Raw genomic sequence first — 25081 nt, 5'->3', positions numbered from 1 at the left:
CCCATCTTCAGGGAACTTCTCTCACCAGAATGATTGAAAGACTACACCTCTGGTCCTGGTAACCAACCCAGATTGGATCCTATCATGTTTTAATCCACACTTAATTACCATTATTTTAATTTTCATCATACAAGTATTGCACCTTCTGTCCTCTTAATATTTTAAATCTTTCTGAACATCTTAACATATGGCATAAGCATGACAAATAAGCTATGTAAATACAGGTGGAATTTCATGTTTGAACACACATTTGACTAATTGTCAAAGGACACATTTTACGTCCTTTCAATGAAACTTATTTCCAAAGAATGTGTAGCACAACATTTCCTAATAAAGGCCTTGGAAATTCTGGCACTGTGACTCCACCTTGGATTTCCAATTGAGGTTGATGATGAATTAACTCTTTAAAGAAACTTGGCAAAGCAAAGTAGATCTGGGCTCCAATTTTGGGGTGGGGGTGGGGGATTGTCTCTCAAAAAATCACCAGTGTGGACAAAAGGCACTGCCTGGACATAGGTTTTCTTGGCAAAATTTCAAAAGTGGTTCCACACTGTCTTTTCTGGAGGGCTGAGAGTGTTGGCCACCATGTATTACAAAACCCATCCTCTAAAGAGCGATTGACCCAGCTGGCTTAATGCCTAAAGGAGGCCAAGAATCCATGTCCTCCTGGTCTCTAGCCAGGTGCCTGTAATCACTACCCAAAAGTTTTCTTTGCCCAGTTATTACTTTGGTGCCTTCACGAAGAGGTTAACCCGGACGCCCTATTACAGGGGTCTTCAAACTTGGCCCTTTTATGACTTGTGGACTTCAACTCCCAGAATTCCTCAGCCACGCATGCTGGCTGAGGAATTCTGGGAACTGAAGTCCACAAGTCATAAAAGGGCCAAGTTTGAAGACCCCTGCCCTATTATGTCACTCCCGTCAGCCGGCCGGCCCGATTTCCCTGGCGCGAAAGCCTGGAAGAAGCCACAGCGATGAGGGGGCCTAGCCTGCGCCATGCCCAGGGGTGTGATTCAGCCAGTTCGGCAGAACCGGTAGCTAATTTTTCGTTGCCCAGGCCCAGAATGGACTTCCGGAAGCGGCAAACACACAGAGAACCGGTTGTTCACCTAGTTCAGGGGTAGGCAACCTCGGCTCTTTTATGACTCGTGGACTTCAACTCCCAGAATTCCTGAGTCAGCTCCGCTGACTCAGGAATTCTGGGAGTTGAAGTCCACGAGTCATAAAAGAGCCGAGGTTGCCTACCCCTGACCTAGTTGAATCCCATCACTGGCCATTCCCCCATTCCTCCGGATAGCGGAAGAGGCAGCTCGTCCCCTCCGGGAGGGAAGAGCTCACTGACCAAGAAGAAACGGGAAATGGCAACGGAAGCGCGTGCGAGGAATCCCCGACTGACCCGACACCAGCAGAAACGGCGGCCAGAGGGTCCGACAGCGGGAAAGGAGCGTTGCCACGGTAACTCCTGCTTCCTCTCCCCCCTCCCCACCTCACCTTCCTGCAGAAGGGGCAGTAGCTCTTGCTGAAGATCATCACCCAGTGGGTGCTGATTAGGCTGCGGACGCGGAGCTTCACCGCATCCAGGTCTGGGAGACGGACTTGACCCGGAGGCGGCATGGCGGGCCCTCGCCAATCCCCGACGGAGGCCGAAAAAACAACAACAGCAGCAGCAGCAGCAGCAGCAGCAGCAGCGGAGGACGCTAGCAGATCTCAACTACGCGGTCACCTCCCCTCCAGGCGCTCAGTTTCACTCTCGTGCATGCGCGGCCCGGTCCGCGGGAGCCCCGCCCTCAGCCCCGCCTCTCGCCCTTCGCCTCCTTGTCCAATAAGAAAGGGTGGGGGAAGGTGAAGTTTCCTCGGCGGTTCTCTGGGGGTTGGGAGGGCAAAATCGCCGAAGAGGAAACCGGAACGGGCGGGCCCACCACACAAAGGCGGCCAGATGGAAAGCGAAACGGATTGCGGTAATTTGCGCCGCCCCCTCCGGCCTCTGAGGCGCGAGAAACAAGGGATACGGTTTCGGCGAGTGGGAGAATATTTGGGTTCTAACTGGGAACTTAATTGACATATGCCTCTTTACAAGTATCCGAAGAACGTCCTGCAACTATTACGTCAGTGTACAGTACCAACTTTTTTTTGTATTGCAAATAGTAATAACAAGTAATGCGGCATAGGAAACATGGGAGATTTTTATTTGACTATGAAGGAGAAAAAGCTCCTTTGCACTTGGTCTCTGGAGTATAGAAAAATGTTTTCAAATGCAAGCTTTCAATACGAAGTATGTAGAAATGTCTTTTTTTTGGTAGATGCCTGGTTGCAGGATTTTTCCAGATTATTCTGTATCCACAATAATTGCTATTGTCCCTTCCTTAATGACTTTGAGCAGTTTTCAATAACTGTCTACAAACCAAAATAGCACTATCATATAAGGGGGTGTGTGATTGAAGGAAGGTCTGGATTAAGGAAGTTTGTTCTACTGAGCAAGTGAATCCAAGCTTCGTTCTGCATGCTAACTTTGTGCTTATCATTTATCCAGTTAAAAAACACCAGAATGATTCTAAAAATTAGGAAATGCAGAAGTTAAATTTAAATTAAAACTGGAACACAGGACAGAAGAGTGATTGGAATATGAGGGGAAAGACAGTCTAAATAGAAATTTCAGACTAAAAACATACATAAAACAACTCCCCATGTACTGGAAACATTATCGTCTGATTATGGGAGAGCTGAGCTGCAGTTAAGGCCAGCTTTAAGAAAAGAATACTAATGCCTTCACTTTAATAGTGGAAGCACTAGAAATAGAACCTTAAGAGTCTCCATAGGTTACCTGGGAGTACAGGATACCTCGAAAAGATCACACCTCTATGGCTAAGGAGAGTTAAAGTGCGATAGGGTTTAAAGAGTAATTATAGTAATTAGAATATTTTAGAGTAAGATTGTATGATGTAATACCCTGTATTTGGCTCTGGGAAGTGGGGGGTGTAGATGGGGTATATGTTTCAAAAATGTATTTAAAACTTTTCAATAAAAAAAGAAAAGATCTCCACACCATATACAGTGTGCAAATTGCTATGAAGGAAGTGATAGTCAAAGTGGGGGGGGGAGTTAAAAAAAAAGCCAAGATGGAGGGAGGCCTTGCCTGTACAATCAAAGTCTTACCAATCTTCTCTAGGTGCATCAGCCTCATGCATACACATATTCATGCTCGGGCCTTTGATCACACATTTGCAACCACCAAGATGGCTTTTGACTCTCTTTCTCCCTCCCCCAACGTGTATAAAGGACAAGAGCTTATCTCAAGCAGAAGCAGGCATAAAGTCTGGATGAAGGTCACATACAATGCGTCCCAGAACTGATAAATTAGTGTGAGTACAAAATATGCAAAAAATGATCACTCAACGCAAAACATCTCCATCTTAATGATGGACAATTTGTTTTCTATTTACTTTTCATTAGATAAGTTGACATTATATTAGTTATTCTAATATCCATTGCTGAGTGCTTAGTTGGCTGAATTAATTCCTGCTATTTATTAGTATTGAAACTTAACATTAAGAAAACCAAGATCGTGGCATCCGGCCCTCTCAATTCCTGGCAAATAGATGGGGAAGAAATGGAGGTAGTGACAGATTTTATTTTCCTGGGCTCCAAGATCACTGCAGATGGGGACTGTAGCCAAGAAATTAAAAAGATGCTTGCTCCTGGGGAGGAAAGCCATGGCAAATCTAGACAGCACACTAAAAACCATAGACATCACCCTGTCAACAAAAGTGTGTATAGTCAAGGCTATGGTCTTCCCAGTTGCAATGTATTGCCCTGTTCACCGCCCTGAGTCCTTCGGGAGAAGGGCGGTATACAAATTAAATTAATAAATAAATAATAAAAGTTGGACCATAAGAAAGGCTGAGCGCCAAAGAATTGAGGCCTTTGAACTATGGTGCTGGAGAAGACTTCTGCGAGTCCCTTGGACTGCAAGGTGATCAAACCGGTCAGGCCTAGAGGAGATCAATCCTAACTGTTCTTTAGAAGGCCAGATCCTGGAGCTGAAACTCAAATACTTTGGCTACCTTATGAGAAGGAAGGACTCACTGGAGAAGAGCCAAATTTTGGGAAAGATTGAGGGCAATTGAAGAAGGGGACGACAGAGAATGAGGTGGCTGGATGGAGTCACAGAAGCAGTAGGCGTGAGCTTAAATGGACTCCAGAAGATGGTAGAGGACAGGAAGGCCTGGAGGAACATTGTCCATGGGGTCACGATGGGTCGGACACGACTTCGCAGCTAACAACAACATTTATTAGTATGAGTCTCTTCTTTCAGTCATTCTTTACTCCAAGTTTTTTTTTAATTTCACTGTTCTCTCATTATGTCAAGCCTGTATCACTGAAAATTAATCAATACCACAGCCAAGACCTGCCTTTGCCAGAATGCCTGATACCCGAAGATATCGCATTTCCAGGGTGGTTATTGAATTAAGAGGCAATTTCCCCACACACACACATACACATCCTGTTCCGTCCTTCCCCATCTTTTAACTATATCTTGATTAAGATTTCTATTTTTATTCTTTTAACAGAATAACAGAGTTGGAAGGGTCCTAGGAGGTCTTCTAGTCTAACCCCCTGCTCAAGCAGCAAGCCTATACCATTTTAGACAAATGGTTGTCCAATTTCTTCTTAAACACCTTCAGTGTTGGACCACCCACAACTTCTGAAAGCAAGTTATGCCACTGATTAATTGTTCTAACTGTCAGGAAATTTTTCCTTATTTCTAGGTTGATTCTCTCCTTGATTGGTTTCTACCTATTGCTTTTATATTGTGGCAACCAAAACTGGGTGCAATATTCCAATTGTGGTCTTACCAAGGCATTATAAAGTTGTATTAACATTTCACATGATCTTGATTTTATCCTTCTTTTAAAGCAGCCTAGTATTATGTTGGCTTTTTTGGCACCTGCATCACACTGCTGGCTCATATTTAAGTGATTGTCCACTAGGACTGCAAGATCCCTCTCATACTACTGTTGAGCCAGGTACACCTATACTTGTGCATTTGATTTTTCTTGACTAAAACCTTACTTTTCTCTACATTGAATTTCATTTTGTTAGATAGAGCCTAATGTTCAATTCTGTCAAAATCCTTCTGTTTATTGAGCTATCTTCTGGAAGCTTAGTTATTCCGGCCCTTTTATCCCCTCGTCTAAGTCATTGATGAAGATATTGAAGAGTAGTAGGCTATTTATTTGTTAGGATTTAAGTGTTTTTAATGCTGGAAGCCACCCAGAGATGCTTTCTATGGGATGGGTGGGCAAATAAAATAAGTAATTTAACATATGCTATATGTACAGTGCAGTGATCATCATAAAGAATAATACTTTGACATTTTGAATATATAATCACATATGCTAATCAGAATACCACAAATCGTTGTCAGTTTCTTTCTTTTACATATAATACATACACTAAAAAAAGATGATATGCATATTTTAATTACCTGTATGGTTCCCTTAATGGCACGTTTAATGTGTCATGTTTAATGCTTTGTACGCTTCTAAATAGCTCTCTTTTTTAAAAAAAAGCAAAGCAAATTAAATATTTAATAATTTATTTTATTTAAATACATTGAGTGCAATACTGAATCAGTTTATGATATATTATTTGGAAAAAGTTCAGATAGTCAGATATTTTAGTTCATGCTTCTCCCGCTGAAAAGCAAGTAAAAAGTAAAAGAATTTAAGGCACTATTTTTTAATATATTTTATTATTATTTTTAACATAATCATCTTAATATTTGGTAAACAGCATGGTGTCTGGGTTTATATTTAAAAACAATAACAATTTCTATAATTCCATAATCCACATAGTAGCTTTCCTTGATTTTTTCTTCTTATAATAATATTCTCTTTTATCAACCTTGAATTAGTACATTTCTTACTATTTTGATAGATAACAATTGAATATAAATATTTTTCTAGTATTTCTACAAGTAATAACCACATCAGTATAAGCTGCTTTTCTAATGTTCTAATCTAATTTTCTAAAGATGTTTTTTAAAACATCTTCATCAATGATTTGAATGAGGGGATAGATGGGGAACTCATCAAATTTGCAGACGACACCAAGCTGGCAGGAATAGCCAACACTCCAGAAGATAGGGTTAAGATACAGAAGGATCTTGACAGACTTGAACATTGGGCACTAACAAAATGAAATTCAATGGTGAAAAAAGTAAGGCTCTATATTAGGCAAGGAAAACCAAATGCACAGGTATAAGTGGTACCTTGCTCAATAGTAGCAACTGTGAGAGGGATCGTGGAGTCCTAGTGGACAATCACTTAAATATGGGCCATAGTGTGCTGCAGCTGCCAAAAAAACCAACACAGTGCTAGGCTGCATTAACAGAGGGATACAGTAGTGGCCAAAATTGTGGAAACCTTTTGGGAAAAGCGTATTTTTGAGGTTTGATGGCTAAGAACACCACCTTTTTGGGAGTACTACCATAAAATTATATATCAATGGAAAGATAATTTAATCAAGAATGTAATGCAACATAGTTAGTTCAATTATCTGTACTACAGTTGCAAGAAAAAGTACGTGAACCCTTCGGGATTACGTGGAGTTTTGCATGAATTGGCCATAAAATGCGCTCTAAACCTCAGTCACAACAATAGAAAAACACAGTCTGCTTAAAATAATACTACACAAACATTAGCTGTTGTCATGTTTTAATTGAACATAAGATGGAAACATTCACAGTGCAGGGTGGGAAAAGTATGTGAACCCCTAGCCTAATGACTTCTCCAAGAGCTAATTGGAGCCAGGAGTGAGCCAACTTTGACTCCAATCAGTGTGATGATATTGGATGTGTTGCTGACAGCTGTCCTGCCCTTTAAAAACACACACCTGTTTTGGGTTTCTGGTCTCAAGAAGCACTGTCTGATGTGAACCATGCCTCGCAAAAAAGAGCTCTCAGAAGACCTACGATCAAGAATTGTTGACTTGCATGAAGCTGGAAAGGGTTACAAAAGTATCTCCAAAAGCCTTGATGTTCATGTGTCCACGGTAAGACAGACTGTCTACAAATGGAGAAAGTTTAGCACTGTTGCTACTCTCCCTAGGCGTGGTCGGCCTGTAAATGACTGCAAGAGCACAGCGCATAATGCTTAATGAGGTAAAGAAGAATCCTAGAGTGTCAGCTAAAGACCTACAGAAATCTCTGGCACATGCTAACATTTTTGTTGACACATCTACAATAAGGAAAACATTAAACAAGAATGGAGTACATGGGAGGACACCACGGAGGAAGCCATTGCTGTCCAAAATAAATATTGCAGCACATTTGAAGTTTGCAAAAGAGCACCTGGATGTTCCACAGCACTACTGGCAAAATATACTGTGGACACATGAAACCAAAATTGAGTTGTTTGGGAAAAACACACAACACTATGTGTGGAGAAAAAAAGGCACAGCACACCCAAATCAAAACCTCATCCCCACTGTAAAACATGGCGGAGGGAGCATCATGGTTTGGGGCTGCTTTGCTGCCTCAGGGCCTGGACGGATTGTTGTCATTGATGGGAAAATGAATTCCAGAGTTTATCAGGACATTTTGCAGGAAAACGTACGACCATCTATCCGCCAACTGAAGCTCCGCAGAGGATGGGTGATGCAACAGGACAATGACCCAAAGCATACAAGTAATTTAACAAAACAATGGCTTCAACAGAACAAAATACGCCTTCTGGAGTGGCCCAGTCAGAGTCCTGACCTCAACCCGATTGAAATGCTGTGGCATGACCTTAAGAGAGCGATTCACACCAGACATCCCAAGAATATTGCTACACTGAAACAGTTTTGTGAAGAGGAGTGGTCCAAATTTACTCCAGATCGTTGTGCAGGTCTGATCTGCAACTACAGGAAACGTTTGGTTGAGGTTATTGCTGCCAAAGGAGGGTCAACCAGTTATTAAGTCCAAAGGTTCACATACTTTTTACACCCTGCACTGTGAATGTTTCCATCTTATGTTCAATTAAAACATGACAACAGCTAATGTAATATTCTATGAAAAGTTATAGCCAAATAACCAGAAAAAGGAAACACAACTTACTTAGGTTGATATCAGGTGGCTTTCCTTCATCTGATTGTAGCCAATGAGCATGAGTTTTTAGAGAGCCAATCAGGTGTTATCTTGTTTTGGCAATGAGCCAATCCGATCACAGTAGGATTCAGTTATTGATGTCATGTATTGAAGCTGAGAGGAAGACATTTGTCAGTGTGTTATGTGATCGCTATCAAGGTGGCTGTTTTTTTTCTCTTTCATTTAGTGAGCTTGTAAAACGTAATAAAATTAAAGTAATGGTGCAAAGAGTTGACTGTTTGCCCAGAAGGGAATGTAAAATAGTATTATTAAGTGAACAACTCTACAGTTATAAAGAAATTAGAAGAAAAATCGGTGGAAACTTAACCAAAGGTGGCATTTCTACTGTACACTTTTCCCAAAAGTTTTCCTCAATTTTGGCCACTGTTGTAGAATCAAGATCATGTGAAATGTTAATACAACTTTACAATGCCTTGGTAAAGCCACACATGGAACACTGCATCCAGTTTTGGTCACCACAATGTAAAAAAAGATGTTGAGACTCTAGAAAGAGTACAAAGAAGAGCAACAAAGATGATTAGGGGACTGGAGGCTAAAACATATAAGGAATGGTTGCTGGAATTGGGTATGTCTAGTTTAACGAAGAGAAGGGTGAGGGGTGACATGATAGCAGTGTTCCAATATCTCAGGGGCTGCCACAAAGAAGAGGGAGTCAAGCTATTCTCCAAAGCACCTGAAAGCAGGACAAGAAGCAACGGATGGAAACTAGTCAAGGAGAGAAGAAACCTAGAACTAAGGAGAAACTTCCTGACAGTTAGAACAATTAACCAGTGGAACCACCTGCCTCCAGAAGTGGTGAATGCTCCAACACTGGAGGTTTTTAAGGAGAGACTGGACAGCCATTTGTCTGAAATGGTATAGGGTTTCCTGCCTGAGCAGGGGTTTGGACTAGATGACCTCCAAGGTCCCTTCCAACTTTACTATTATTATTAATTGATTATCTTAATTACCTTGTCATAAATCCTGTTTTCAGAGTTCTTATTTAGATTTGTTTTCCCTGCAATGTTCAAAACATTCTTACCAGTTAAGATTTTCTTAGAGTTAATTACACTTAAATAGAATTTAAGGCACTGTAAAAGTTTAATTTTTATTTTCTCTCAATTGTCAGTAATTTACCAAAATAGGAAGTGGATATTGAATAGTTACTACTAGTAAATATGAAAAGAATATCTCGTTTGTAAAGCTTCTGAAACTAAATATGGGCTTGATGTAATTTAGAGACCTCTTGTGTGGCCTACTGGAGGTATTCATTTATCACCAATTCTTCTGTATCACCATCTCTACATTTTGCTCATGCTCCATCACACCAGGGATTCCCTGGTGTCCACGAGCCTGCTTCCTAACATGGCTGCACTCCAAGTAGTGCCCCATACAGAAGTGTCACAGCCTGTCAAGAGCCTGATCTGTGCTGGAGGAATGTCCACATGAAGAATGTTTTTTTTTCCAAAGATTGATCATGATTGTTATAGTGAAAGCATTCTTTATTTTTATTTAATTTATTTACTTGTATCCTGCCTTTATTATTTTTGCAAATAACTCAAGGCAGCGAACATATCCAACATACCTTCTTTCTCCTGTTTTCCCCACAACCATGACAGACCTGTGAGATGGATTGGGCTTAGAGAAAGTGACTGATCGAAAGACACCCAACTGGCTTTCATTGGCTTAGACATGACAAGAACTCACAGTCTCTGGCTTTCCTGCCTGGTACCTTAATCACCACACCAAACCGTTACCTGTGCAATGTCACAGGTACTGCCACCTCTTGGCAGTATATGTTCAAAAGGCTTGATATGCAGGTTCTGAGGTTTTGCTTGGTAAACAATACAGGAAACCAGAAGTTGCCTTCAAGCTTTACATTTTTATTCAACTGAGCAAAAGATGGGCTCCTCTAAAAGAGAGCAGCAGTGAAAGATAAGAAATCCTTGGATTTATTCTTTCTGGTTACATAAGCAAGCCACCCAGCAAAGCTGACACACATACGACAAAGATTTCACCCAGTAAGTCTGGCATACTGTAGATAAGAGAGAAGGAAGTAACTAAACATGTTCCCTTTTGGGTGTTTCCCTAAAGATATTGCATGTTCTCAGATGGGTTGGGACATTGGGTGTTTTCCTTGCTGGCCTTTCATGACCCTGCACCTAGGACTTTGCAAGAGCCCAAAGGCAGCAGGGCCATCTGCACATTCACAATTGATATTTCCTATACTGTTCCCTAATTCCGGGTCATCAGGCTGCCCACCTTTAATAAAGACAAATTAAAGCACTTTCTGAGAATGGTAACAAGGTTGGTTAAAGGCATAGGAAAAAGTTCTCTGAGCAAGCTATTGAAGAAAGGACTAACTGGAGACCAAAAAAAAAACACTATGAAGGACTATCAGTGTACTAGATCTAATCTGAACAGGAACAGTAGTTTACAATTTATGAGTGGGAAAAAATCTTGACAATGAGAAAAGTTCAACACCAAATAAAAGAGGTGGTGGGCTGTTCCCCCCTCTGGAATCTTGATGACATCTGATGCAGAATTGTGAAAGAAAATTCTTTGCAATGGTCTAATTATACAAGAATGTCTGCACAGAGCATGAGGTCAGATAAAATAGCTTCAAGGGAATTTCTAGTCCTATAATTCTACATTTTAGCACATCTAAAATTAACTTGGTATAGAAGGGGGAGAGCAAAAACAACTGACTGGCAACGTTTTTCGGTGTGAAGCCTTGCCTCCCCCCTCCAGAGCAGAGCAGCGGCGGTGGCAACAGCAGCAATGACCAGGTCTAATACCTATTACCTAATTAATACCTAATATTAATTAATATTGAGTCCCTTATTACTTTAACATCTTACTAACATCTATCCCCATTTGTAAATTATGGCTTACACGGACATGATTATCAGCTACGAAGTCACTTCTTTAATCAATGACTCGTCTCAACTACTCCATCACTGCCTTATTTGCCCTTAGGGGTTCCCCTTCTTCCTGGATGCAACCCGCCTCACTTACCAATCTACCTCTTGATGAAGGGCCCAAATGTTGGGACCCTGAGAGATGGCTGGGCAGGGATAGGGGCCTCGGTTACAAACCTAATAGGCCCCTGGTTAATTTTCTAGCTAAATTTTTTGTGGGGTTAGGGAGAGGGGAGGGATTAGAGTTTCGGTCAGATACTGGGAGGTGTCCACCAACCGCTACTCAGGCCAGGCCTGAGATTGATCACGCTGAAAGGGAGCTTGGACTAGCTGCCCCCGGGGGCCCAAAGCGGAGTGTGGGATTACCTATTCCAACGACGGTAGGGAATGGCAGTAGGTGTACGAACAGAGGACCGCATCAACATCCGGGAGTGCGTCCCCGCTATCTTCAAGCGGTGATGCGCTCCGACCCTCTGGTTTCGGCCCGTGGTTCCGGGAGCGAAGATAAACAACCACCTGAGCTCAGGCTTGTATATCTTAATGCCAGATCCATAGTCAATAAAGCTCCTCTCATCCGAGATTTGGTTGAGAGTGAACATGCGGATCTGGCTTGCATTACGGAGACCTGGTTAGGACCTGAGGGTGGTGTCCCTTTGGTGGATCTTTGCCCACCAGGTTTCCGGGTGCTACACAGGCCTCGAGCTCAGGGAAGAGGCGGGGGAGTGGCGGTAGCGGTGAGGGAGAACCTATATCCGCGGGAGGCCACTGTTGTCCAAATAGCCGGGTGTGAGTCTCTCCTCCTAAGATGCGGCCCTAAGGCTCAGTTGGGCTTGCTGCTAGTGTACCTTTCACCTAGTTGCGTAGCGGCAGCCCTGCCTGAGCTTCTTGTCATCCTCTCAGGACTGGTGATTGAGTTCCCCAAAATTATGATCTTGGGTGACTTCAACCTACCATCCCTGGGGAGATCATCTGAGTTGGCTCGGGAGTTCATGGCTTCCATGACGGCCATGGACCTGACGCAGGTAATCCAGGGCCCAACTCATGTAGGAGGTCACATGCTCGATTTGATTTTCCTATCTGGACAGTGGTTAGATGATCTGGGTGGGGGTTCCCCAATTGTTACACCCTTGTCATGGACAGATCATCATCTCCTGCAGCTGACCTTCCGCTTTGCCACTCCCCGTTGTGGGGTTACTGAACCAACGAAATGGTACCGCCCCAGGCGGCTAATGGACCCTGGGCGGTTCCAAACAGCGCTTGGGCCCCCACCTGCCTCCTTTGCTCATAGCTCGGCCAATGCCATGGTGGAAGCCTGGGAAAAGGCAGCCACAGAAGCACTCGACCGAGTTGTACCCATGCGGCCCCTGACCCGGTGCAGATCCCAGTGGGCTCCATGGTTTTCTACGGAGCTCCGGGAGATGAAACGTCAGAGACGGGGCCTAGAGAGCGGTTGGAGATCCAGCTGATCCGAATCCGACCGATCGCAACTAAGGTCCTTTACGAGGTCTTATCTCGCGCCGCTGAGGAGGGCAAGGTCTAATTACTTTGCTACCCTTATCGCGTCCGCAGATAATCGCCCGACCGCCCTGTTTAGGGTGACCCGCTCCCTCCTTAATCTAGAGGTGAAGGAGGATCCCTTACAGGGTCGTGCCGAGGAATTTAGCCAACATCTGCTGGACAAAATCGCTCGGATCCGGACCAGTCTGGATTCCGACTGGGCAGAATCTGACGATGAGAACATGGACAGTCTTGTTGATGTTATCTGGGAAGAGTTCGATCCTGTGACTCTGGACGAGGTAGACAAGATTATGAGGAAGCTGAGCTCCACTACATCCTTATTGGACCCGTGCCCCTCCTGGCTGGTTTATGCGGCTCGGGATGGGTCACGAGGCTGGATCCATGCAGTGATAACTGCTTCATTGAAAGAGGGCAGTTTCCCCGCAGCCTTGAAAGAAGCAGTGGTGAGACCCCTCCTCAAAAAGCCTTCCCTGGACCCAGCTGTTTTAAACAACTTTCGCCCGGTCTCCAACCTTCGCTTTCTTGCGAAGGTTGTTGTGAGCCTTAGTGGCGCATCAGCTTCCTCTGTTCCTTGAAGATACTGACTATCTAGACCCGTACCAATCGGGTTTCAGGCCCGGACACAGCACGGAGACGGCATTGGTCGCTCTGATGAATGATCTCTGGCGAGCTCGGGACAGGGGTTATTCCTCGGTCTTGGTCCTATTAGACCTCTCTGCGGCTTTTGATACCATCGACCATGGTATCTTACTACGGCGTCTCAGGAGATTGGGTGTGGGAGGCACTGTTCTTCAGTGGTTCTCCTCCTACCTTCTGGAACGTTCACAGTGGGTGTTGGCGGGTGGGCAGAGATCGACCCCGAGGCCTCTCATTTATGGAGTTCCTCAGGGGTCGGTCCTCTCACCTCTCCTGTTTAACATCTATATGAAGCCGCTAGGTGAGATCATCCGTGGTTTTGGAGTGGGTTATCATCAGTATGCTGATGACACCCAGCTTTTCATCTCGACCCCAAACCACACCAGTGATGCCCTCGACGTGATGTCCCGCTGCCTGGAAGCGGTCCGGGAATGGATGGGGAGGAACAGGCTTCAACTCAACCCGGACAAGACTGAATGGCTGTACATACCGGCATGTCAGGAAATTCAGATTATTCCATCTCTTAATATTGGGGGCGAGTTATTACCCCCCGTAGATAAGGCTCGCAATCTGGGTGTCCTCTTAGATTCACAGCTCTCCTTAGAAGATCATATAGGAGCTGTGACTAGAGGGGCCTTCGCCCAGGTTCGTCTGGTGCGCCAGTTGCGACCCTATCTGGACCTGGATGCCTTGCGTACAGTCACCCATGCACTTGTGACCTCTCGTCTAGACTACTGCAACACTCTACATGGGGCTGCCCTTGAGAACCACTCGGAAGCTTCAGCTGGTACAGAGTGCAGCTGCACGAGTTCTTTTGGGGGTCTCCCGATACTCCCATATTACACCTCTGGTCCGTGAGCTGCACTGGCTTCCAGTTGCCTTCCGAGTGAAATTCAAGGTGCTAGTGATGACATACAAAGCCCTACATGGCGTGGGTCCGGATTACCTACGGGAGCACCTACTGCCGGCGTCAACATCCCTCCGTCCTGTACGTTCCCACAGAGAGGGCCTCCTCAGGGTGCCACCGGTCAGAGAATGTCGGCTGGTGACCCCCAGGGGGAGAGCATTCTCTGTGGGTGCACCAATCCTTTGGAACAGCTTACCAGCTGAACTCCGGATGGCCCCCGACCTTCGCTCCTTCCGGCGTGATCTAAAAACTTATCTATTCGAACAAGCCGGCCTGGCCTGATGGATTTGGGTTTTAAAATTATTTATCTAATGTATTCTTATTTTATTGCTCTGTACACCGCCCTGAGTCCTCCAGGAGAAGGGTGGTATATAAATCAATCAAATAAATAAATAAATAAATAAATAAATAAATAAATAAATAAATAAGTAGCCCAAGGCACCTGTTCCCCCCTCAAGCTTTTGCCCTGGACTTTTACCATCTTGCCTGACAAAGATGTCTTGAAAAGCTTGCGTGAGTGAGCAATTGGTCTATTAAAAATATTGCACCAATATAAATTTTGTATTCAGATATAAAAATGTACTACTGTATTTTGCTCTGGGAAGTGGGGGGGGAAGGGAAAGGGAGGGAGGGGTTGGGGAGGGTTGGGGAGGGGGAAGATGGTGGGAGGGGGTTGGGAGGGGTTTTTTTCTTTTTTCTTTTTTGGTTTGTTAAAGATAAAATGTAAAACTTTTTAATAATAAAAAAAATGTACTACTGCTATATTAATTCAATATACCAAATTTGTTTAGAGTCAATGGAATGACATTCAAGCTAAGTAAGTAAATAAGTAAACAGAGAACAAGAAAAACAAACAAACAAATATCTGGTACTACCAAATAGCAAAAGTCATTAAGTAATGCAAGATTAATGTGGGGGGGAAAAAGGCACACAGGAATTTTGTATATCTGCCTATGGCCTACTATAATTTAATCATGATTTATGGAATTAACCTAATTTTCTAGATTTGCAGAACATATTGAGACAAACTAGCAACACAGGTTGTAACAGGATAGACTAATTTGTCTTTGGTTAATTTGTTAATTCAATGTATTATGTGAATATAGCCCCTGTGACAAGCAATTAGTGTTTGAACAACATCCAATTAGCAACTGGACTTTCTTGGAGATTTTTTTCCTTAAAATTGTTTCACTTTTCATCCAAGAAGCTTCTTCAGTTTGCGAACCTCAGTTCCAGAACTTCAGAACTTCATTTCTAAAACTGAAGAAGCTTCTTGGATGAGAAGCAAAACATTTTCAAGGGGAAAAAATACTAGTTGTCTTTCAAAAAGCGCTTTTAGGACAACCATGGCCTGGATGATTGAGAATCTCCATAGATATCTATTAGCAACAATTGTATTATGTTCTTTCTTCCTTTTTCATTATGGTGCTGGATATTCTGGAAATTATTATCTAATAAAATTGACAAAATAGTAGAAGAATATTTAAATCTTGGATAGAGCAACGAATCAAGAACTTTTGGTGTAAAGATACATGATAATTTGATAAATCTGGTTAACTGAAAACCTTTTTTTTGGACTTTGATAAAAGAATATAAAATATATAATTCAATGGAATGTTTTACTAAATATATTACATCATTAGGGCTGAGTCCATAGTATGAAGGGTGGAGGTCTCAAAACTCTCCTAGAGATCTGCAGATTAGCTTGGCCCCCTGCCTTGGCTTAGCAACGTGGTAGTTACTCCTGCTTCTACCTGTCTTCCAGGGGGAGGCCATTACCTGGTGTAGTCTCACTTATTCCTGGTGTGGAAGAGATAAGGCCACCTTACAGAAAAAAAATAATGAAAATGTAATTATAGAGTTCCTGGTCTTTTAACGCTGAGGCAACAGGCTAGGGAAATCAGTTCCACTCTTCTGGGAGATAGATCAATCTCCCAAGATCTATTTGTAGTTTTGTTTTAAATAAGAGAATGGGTAAACTTTTTTTTTTACTTTCAGTAATCATAGCTAAAACATGGAGTGGTGGAGGAGATAAAATACAGAACTACTGACATTACAGACCCTTCAGTGGAAAAAGATACGGGAAAAGATAAAGTTCTGACAGATCACAGGATAATACTGCTCTTTTTCCTAGTTTAGAAACAGCTATGAGGTAATGGAGTTCCACATTGCACAAAAAAAGGGAAAAAATAGATCCAGGAAACTACAGACCTATCAGCCTGACCTCAATACCTGGGAAGATTCTGGAAAAGATAAACAACAAATCAGCGAACACCTTGATGCAAACAAAGTCATCACTAAAAGTCAACATGGGTTTGTCAAAAACAGATCATGCCAGACAAATCTTATTGCATTCTTTGACCAAGTGACAAAATTAGTGGACTAGAGGAATGCTGTAGATATAATTTGCTTGGACTTCAACAAGGCATTTGATAAAGTAGATCACAACCTACTACTTGATAAGATAGAAAAATGTGGGTTAGATAGCATCACCACCAGATGGATTTGTAGCTGGCTGACAGGCCGTACTCAGCATGTGGTCCTCAATGGAACCGCATCTACATGGAAGGAAGTTTGTAGTGGGGTGCCCCAGGGCTCTGTTCTGGGCCCAGTGCTCTTCAACATCTTCATCAACGATTTGGATGAGGGAATAGATGGGGAACTCATCAAATTTGCAGACGACACCAAGCTGGCAGGAATAGCCAATACTCCAGAAGATAGGCTTAACATACAAGAGGATCTGGACAGACTCGAACACTGGGCACTATCTAACAAAATGAAATTCAATGGTGAAAAAAGTAAGGTTCTACATTTAGGCAGGAAAAATCAAATGCACAGGTATAGTATAGGTGGTACCTTGCTCAATAGTAGTAACTGTGAGAAGTATCTCAGAGTCCTAGACAATCACTTCAATATGAGCCAGCAGTGTGCTGCAGCTGCCAAAAAAGCCAACACAGTGCTAGGCTGCATTAACAGAGGGATAGAATCAAGTTCACGTGAAGTATTAATACCACTTTACCATGCCTTGGTAAGGCCACACTTGGAATACTGCATCTAGTTTTGGTCACCACGATGTAAAAAAGATGTCGAAACTCTAGAAAGGATACAGAGAAGAGCAACAAAGATGATTGGGGGACAGGAGGCTAAAACATATAGGGAACGGTTGCTGGAATTGGGTATGTGTAGTTTAACGAAGAGAAGAATGAGGGGTGACATGATAGCAGTGTTCCAATATCTCAGGGGCTGCCACAAAGAAGAGGGAGTCAAGCTATTCTCCAAAGCACCTGAAAGCAGGTCAAGAAGCAATGGATGGAAACTAGTCAAGGGGAGAAGCAACCTAGAACTAAGGAGAAACCTCCTGACAGAACAACTAACCAGTGGAACAACCTGCCTCCAGAGGTGGTGAATGCTCCAACACTGGAAGTTTTTAAGAAGAGACTGGACAGCCATTTGCCTGAAATGGTATAGGGTTTCCTGCCTGAGTAGGGGGTTGGACTAGACCTCCAAGGTCCCTTCCAACTTATTATTATTATTATTAAATACAAGCAAGTTACTTGACGTATCTAGAGCATAAATATCAGTCAATAAATGAGATTTAAGCACCCACACTGAAAACTAATTTTAGGCAATGTTTCCAGCTGAACATTTACTAGTCTTTTCAAAGGTAGCCATTTTCTTGAAATAGATTTCTCTCTCACATGGTTCCTTTCACAATCCCAAGCATTCCACTCAGTGGGAGATGGAAGATGCCTTGTTTCTTCTTCTCATTCCTCACTTCTCAGCTTTCTTTTAAAAAGAGAAAATGATTTTTCTTGAGGAAAATATGAAAGGAATTAAGAGATTTGCTTGTCGTACAGGTGGTAAAATTCATGCCCTTCTGCTGAGCCAAAGAAGATGAGTATTCCGTCGGGAGAACATTTGTCAATATAAAAATTAATTATTATTGATTGTTAACGATTATTAATTGTATATTATTTTCTAAAAAATTTATGAACCAAGACAACACGCTGTACACCAGGCACTAAGGTTGTTATTGTAAAAAACCAATAAAACGTTTACAAAAAAAAAAAAGAATGATAGTAAGCCTAAGTCCAGGCTGGCTTATACCAGGGATCCCCAAGCTTTGCAGCTGGCAGCCTGGTTGTGGGGAGGAGAGAAGAACTGGGTCATGCGAGTGGCAGCCTGCTGTGCCCATGCAGCTCAACTCACACTAGCGCCAGGCTGGTGCCCATCTGCATGCTTACACAGCCTGACTGCAAGTGGAGCTGCACATGCATGTGCTTGCCTGTCACTGCTGCTTGCGCGAGTTGAGTTCTATGCATGTGTGCACTCTAGTCCGCCTCTCGTGCAGCCCGGTTCCAAGTAGGCCATAGCACGGGGGTTGGGTACCTCTGGCTTATATAATAGTATTTAAAAAAATACAGCGAATAATGAAACTAAAAAAGAGTTAATGTAGGTTGAGTAAAAATGATATATATGGAGCAAAAGAAGAAATATATACAACCCTAGTTTTTTTTTCTTTTTATCACTCATTTAGATTCTCAGAGACTGCCTGGACAAGTCCCTGCGGTTTTCTTGGCAGGTTTTTCAAAAACAAAAAACCAGCTATTTTTGCTGCTGTCTCCTCTCTCGGGCTGAGAGAGAGTGACTGGCCTAAGGTCATCCAACTGGCTTTGTGCCCAAGGTGGGATTGGAACCCACAAGGTCCTGGTTTCTAACCTTGTGCTTTAACCACAACACCAATCTAACCCTCAAGCAGAAGAACAAACATACACAGTCCTCTAGATATAGCCTATAGGTATAACCACTACAATCCTATAGGCATAGCCAGGTTTTCAAAGGTTTTCAGAACATCAGAACTGGAATCATAAAAATCTCTCGGGGATGTTAATTCAGAGCCCAGATGCTATCACAAAGATGATATTGTTTCCTAATAAACTTGTTTTATCAAGGAGAAATTGAACACGCCCTTCTTGCACAATCTTACTGGATGAGCAGAAACAATGGGAGTTCCTCAGATAATCAAGTTCTTTACTATGAAGAGCACCTTGAACTACATCCAGAAGTCAAATGGCAACCAGTGCAGTGTGCAACAATGCCACATGCGTATAGTGCACGTGCCTATCAGTGCCTAGGTTGCTATTGTACACTCTGGACCAGCTGTGGTTTCTAAATGGTTTTTTATGGGCAGCCCCATTACAACAATCCATTTGTGAGGTGACTAAGACATGAATGACTGTCTAAAGGCTTTCCTGACCTAGGAATAACATCTACAAACATCTGGCACGTTAGGTGAGTCTGTGCAAAGGTCCTCTGGGCCACAATTTCCACCTGTAGCTCAGGCAGACCCATTCCTGCCACCACCAGACATTTGGGAAAAATCTAAGCTCCCTTTGGAACCTTATCTCTATGGGGGTGTGATGATACCAGCAAAAAAAAGTCAATCAAAGAGCGATCTGCCTTCAATGTACTGAAATGTCATTGAAATGTCCTTTAGTGCCAGATTATGTGGCAGCTACTCCAAGACAAAAACACAAAGTGCAATGACTGGTATGCCCTGAGTTGTCTTCAGAATAAGTCCATGCTTACCATGGAGAGCCATGAACTCCTGTGCTGCTCTGGACTCAATGTTACTTGGCAGCAAATTGAAAATCCCCGAGGACTAACACTCTTGGGATCTCCATTGGCCACCATAGCTTGAATCCAGCAGGTCTAGCAGAGATGATGTATGCATCATCTGGATGGAATGGTTAGGAAGAAACCCTGCCCATATCTTACTATTTGCAGAGCAGATTCTCTGAAAGTCCTTCATGTTTCACAGATTACAAAAGTCACTCATGCCCCTGCACTGGGCTTTCAACTGATGCCAACCCTGAAAACCCAGGTGGGCAAGAGCAGCAATCAAAGTTCAGATTTGAAAATACAAAAGTTCACTTTAAATCACATAGTAAAGAGGCAAAAGGTTCAGCCAAATTTATTTAACAATAATTAGATTTTCTGTGATGAGTTCAGTAAATGAATTTTCCCAATAAAAATATACTTTCTGTATAAACTTTCTCAAGATAGTACTAATACAGTACTACTAGGAGTAAGTGTCATATATATCACACCTAACTCTATGTTGGCAACTGGAAATGAAATATTTATATGACTATATATAGCAATAATTATATGAAAGAGGAAATGGTTAGTATCTAATGGAGGTCTGTTAGATTATAACACTTGTCATCCAGTGATGGATAGCCCTTGCCAATACATCATTTGACTTAAAATCTAAGTTTCATCCACATACTGTATATTGTCCACTGTATTTCCTTGTATGATTATGCTACATAGCGAAAAATACACAAAGCAACTGGTTAAGATTCCATCAAAAGCATGTGTTGAATGGCACTACAATAAGGTGGGTCCATAACTGGGTAGTTAATTTAATAAATTTAAATTTCCAAAACTCATTTTATATTTTTCTTTCCCATGAGGTAGCTGTCAGAAATAGTGTTCCTGCTTAAGCGTGTAATTGCAAAAAGCATTTTGAAGAGAGATTCCAGCACAAAATTAGAATTTTCCATGAAGTAATTATGTTAAGGGCTATGGGTTTTCTTGCAAATCTTAACACAGAAAAATGGAACGTTTTGTAATATCAGTTGTTACTGTTGTGACTACTGTAGCCACTTCATATATCTAAGTCTTTGCTTGTCACTGATACAGGCTATACTTCTTACAGTTTATTGTGATTTGACCCTAATGACAATTAATAGAAGGGGCTATGAAGATTCTTAATTTGTATTTTTCTTTTATATATTTTTTCCAACAAGCTCTTGTATTAAAGGCAAAATTTCCGCAGTTCTTGTGAAGGATGCTTTGGATTTATGCTTCTATAAGAGTGTTATATGCAGTTATGTAAATTATGAAACTATATTTTGCTCATATAGCAAATGGAAACATCCAGCCAATCTTAGGTGATCCTGGAAGATAAGCACAGTTAGATGAAGGTCACGTGGAATTCCAGAGAAATTGACTAGACAGGGAAGGGGGTGGGAACATTCCAGAAGATGTAAATGATGAAACTGGTGAGGGATAAGCCAATGATTCCCAGGCCAGAGAAATCTGTTATGTAAATATATTTAATTTATTCAATATGTATGGCAGGGATATTGCACGGATGCCTCCCAAGTTTCAAAGCAAATCATTTATGTATTCATCATTTATGAAACTTCTGCATCACTTACAGTAGAATAAACTAAGCAGGACACATGTAATATACAGTACATAATACACCATAATACCCTATAAATGCCCATAAAACAATAAATTGCAATAGCATCTCCTAATGGCAATGCAGTACTACCTGCTGAAGTTCTTCCCAGAATAATCAAATTCGACCAAGTTTCCAGAACATAAGGAGGAAGGAGGCAGTATTAGTAGGCATTCAATCTATGCTGAAGTTCATTCTAGAACGGGTTTCCCATCTTACATACTATGCTATTGTACTTACTCATTCTTCTTATTAAGTGCAAACATTGTTTATACATGTATAGACGTAATAAGAAGTATGAGTAAGTGCTGGCAAAATTTTATGTGAGAGTGCAGCAGCTCATCCATCAGCCTGTTTGTGCATAAGCAGTTGACCTTGGGGTTAAAAGGCTGTGATTCTTGAGCTAGACTGCATAAGAAAGCATTGAAGAATAAGAAGAGGCAGGGAAATGCAGAGGCTTGCTTGTAGACATCTAAAGGGAAGCTGTTCTTTACAGAACAGTACAGAGAAAAATGGAATCCCTTTCCTAAATTTCTGGGCCAGTACAATTGTTTTCCACCAAACATACTTGAAAAAAATAATGGTAGCCTGTGTTGTCCCATAATAATGGTTTCATGTAAGAATAATGGGTCTGATATTGTCCACTGGGTAGCTTCTATACTAACATAAGTTTTCATATGGGCTATAAAGGCAGTAGAACATGGTTGTCCAACTTTCTGGCTTGCCTGGGCCACATTGAGTGGACAGGAGTCATCTTGTGCTGCATATCAAATATATAGTTAATGTATATAAATCACAAACTTCCTTAATTTTAAAGTTTTTTTTACAATCTTCTGGGGCCAATTACTAGCTGTCCAGGGCTGCGTATGGCCTATGGATCACAGGCTGAAAATGTCTGCAGTAGAATATAGAATGAGTGATAGTAATCCGATTGAGAAATGGCATGATTGACTGAACTCATTGCCTCCCATTCAAGGAAAGGAAACAACTGGAGCAACAGCCAAAGCTGAGCAAACAAGAAAGATGGATACCAGCAGGTTGCTACTGGTACCATAGCAGTTTATTTAACTGGAGCAGCAAAGGTTTAACATATCCATGTATGTATGTTTGGCTTCAAGTTCAATAGTTTATAAAGCATAGATTTTAGCTTAGCCTGATCTGTGAACCCACTCAAATGTCATTCATTCAACAAATCCCATTAAGTTACTCATGTTCTTAACATATTGTGTGAATGAGGACCACACTTTCCTTACATCTGATGAAAGGACTGTAGCCCACATAACTCAATGCTACTATAACCTCTGATTACAGAGTGTGATAAAATATGTTGATTTATTTGCTGCAGAGGTACAAAATATGGCACTTGAGTTTTAGTGGCCTAGTCTGTTTGCTGTTCTGGTGTGAGCCAGCCAAGGAAGTGAGCAAAAGGAGAAAAAGTAGCTCCCTTTTGGCCTTGGAGGATAGCTGCTCTGTCACAAGGCCTGATGAACTGGTGAGATTTCGAGTCAACAGTCTCACTGGTGCCTTGAGGTAAATAGCGATGAAGACTAGGGTCCTGGGGAGGGACTCAATTATTGCAGGAGATCCTGCCAGTCTATCCCAAAATTGAAAGACAAAAAAGTAAGAGAGGAAAGACTATAATTTGATTGAACTAATAAGCTGAGAGAAGTTGGAAGAGAAAAGGTAAGTGTACAGATCAGGTGTTGATTCCTGGTTGGGAAAGGAAGAGTGGTTTCCCTGAAAGAAGGGAAGTAAGGACTTGGGAGAGATGAGAGAGTTCTATGGATTTAAAAATCCAGTTTTGTAAAGTGATTTAGATGTATAATATAGTATGGTGGAGTAGGAGTATGCAAAGTGAAAAACTAGCAAAACCTGCCATCTGGAGGATTGGCTGTGGCACTACATTTTCACTATAATTTCTAAATTCCTGTCCTGGGGAAATCATTTTATCTTATTTTATTTTTTAAAAACCCCTCAAGGTGTAAAAATTTGCTCACAAATAACAGAAAGAAGGTGAAGAAAATGGAAAGTAAAATCTTTTTGTCAATTATGTGAAAGATACATTATTTATCTGATGCTAATTTATAATCTTGCATTCCGATGGTAAGTTTAATTATACAGTATAGAGAACTCACTAACTGTAATCCAGCACAGGATTAGGTTGCGTAAACACAATGTGATATCAATCAGTTTAAGAAACACACCTTAGTTTCCCCAGGAATTGGCCCCTGATCTTTAGATAAAACAAGGAAAATGGGGTGGGAGGGGAAGAGAGCCATCGTACACTTAGGGCTATTTGAGACTTGGTATGCATATATAAGCAAACAGGCAACAAAATCAAGAAGCCATACAGATCATTACATGTACAGGCCTGAAATGCATACAGTTATCCATACATAATACTTTCTGGGCCAGAAACTGTGATTTCCTTCACATAAATGAAAGCTACAGATATTGAAAAAATGTTAAGAGAACAAACACAGTTGTATGTAGCTGCATAAAACCTAATCAGAATATCTTTCTTCTACTGCTTCTCACAGTCTTTTCTATCTTTTTATTGCCTCCCCTACCTTTCTGATCCTTCCAGGTCTGCTGGATCTTCTCAAAGTGACCTCAGTCAAGTGGACTACCTTTCTATTAGTTTAGGTCTAACCCAGCTTAGATGACCTCTACTGCCACCTCCAAATCCACTGTTCCCAATGATAAATGATAACACAAAACATCTTCATCAACCTTCTCCAATCTAGTATTTTCCAAACATGTTGGAGTTCAATCCCTATTATGCTCTGCCATCATCAACACATGAAGATCAACACATTTCAGGAGGATCAGATTGGAAAAGCTGGACCTAAGCACCTAAACCTTTGTTCAGAGTCTGCATTTGATTTCCGTGACATATTCTCACACGGAGCTTGTTGATTTGAGAGAATCAAATGCCATATTTTTTTTTCATTTTTATTTGACTAGCTTGTGTTTTTTTTTCTGAGAAGTTAGGGCACCAGGCTTTAACTTGGTGCATTGTTTGCATTTTTAATAAAAGCAGACTCTTTGTGTCTGAACTTACACAACCAAAGAAAACAATTCCTTTCGCAGAGAACATTAAAATGATATTTCTCGTGATGAAAGTGTGAAGGAAAAAAAAAGTTTCATCAAAAATTAAAAAAAGAAAAAATCCAGACCAGACCTTTTTAAGTTAAATCCTGTAGTGAAATCAGGTATACAGTCCAGTTTGGTCAGTTTCACTGCTCAGAATGTTGCCCTTAGCTTCCATACAGAAAGGAAAAAGTAGTTCAGAGCCGAAAAAAAACCAAACCAAACCCTGATAAAGCAACAAAAGAAAATTAACATTAACATCCAGCAGGCAATGAGAGTAAATCAGCTTAGTTAACTTTTAAAAATAAGTATTAATTAAAAGAAAAAAAAACCTTTGAAATACACAGTTAAAAGCCAGCTGACAGGAAAGATGGAAACCAGGACTCTGACCACCTCTACCGGCAATTGCAGTCTCCATGGATTTCTCTTTCATGCTCATTCAAGAGTTGTCTTGGATCATTGCTCGCTGCTCCCATTTGATCTAGGGAGCTGGCTGCCAAAGAACCCACTTTGGCACTAAAATCAGCTGTACTTGTCTGGTAAACATGCATAGGATTCCTTCCTTCCTTCCTTCCTTCCTTCCTTCCTTCCTTCCTTCCTTCCTTCCTTCCTTCCTTCCTTCC

The 25081-nt window shown here is 41.7% G+C and overlaps 1 protein-coding gene and 1 long non-coding RNA gene across 2 annotated transcripts in view; one reads left to right on the top strand and one right to left on the bottom strand.

The window, feature by feature from the left end:
• Positions 1 to 1728, bottom strand: part of TXNRD3 (thioredoxin reductase 3) — a 40588-nt gene extending 38860 nt beyond the window's left edge. The window contains exon 1 of the mRNA XM_081320742.1: positions 1492 to 1728. Within this exon, the coding sequence (XP_081176868.1) occupies positions 1492 to 1614 (123 nt within the window). The 5' untranslated portion in view covers positions 1615 to 1728. The remainder of the gene's footprint in view (positions 1 to 1491) is intronic.
• Positions 1729 to 2063: 335 nt separating this feature from the next.
• Positions 2064 to 25072, top strand: LOC308663640. Its single transcript, XR_014025458.1, has 3 exons — positions 2064 to 2105; positions 3277 to 3359; positions 23953 to 25072. It is a non-coding gene; the product is annotated as an uncharacterized lncRNA (long non-coding RNA).
• The last annotated feature ends 9 nt before the right edge of the window (positions 25073 to 25081 follow it).

Source organism: Vipera berus (assembly GCF_964194415.1).
Source record: "Vipera berus genome assembly, chromosome: 2".
In the NCBI taxonomy this organism is placed as follows: Eukaryota; Metazoa; Chordata; class Lepidosauria; order Squamata; family Viperidae; genus Vipera; species Vipera berus.
This window is presented reverse-complemented; position numbering and strand designations above follow the sequence as displayed.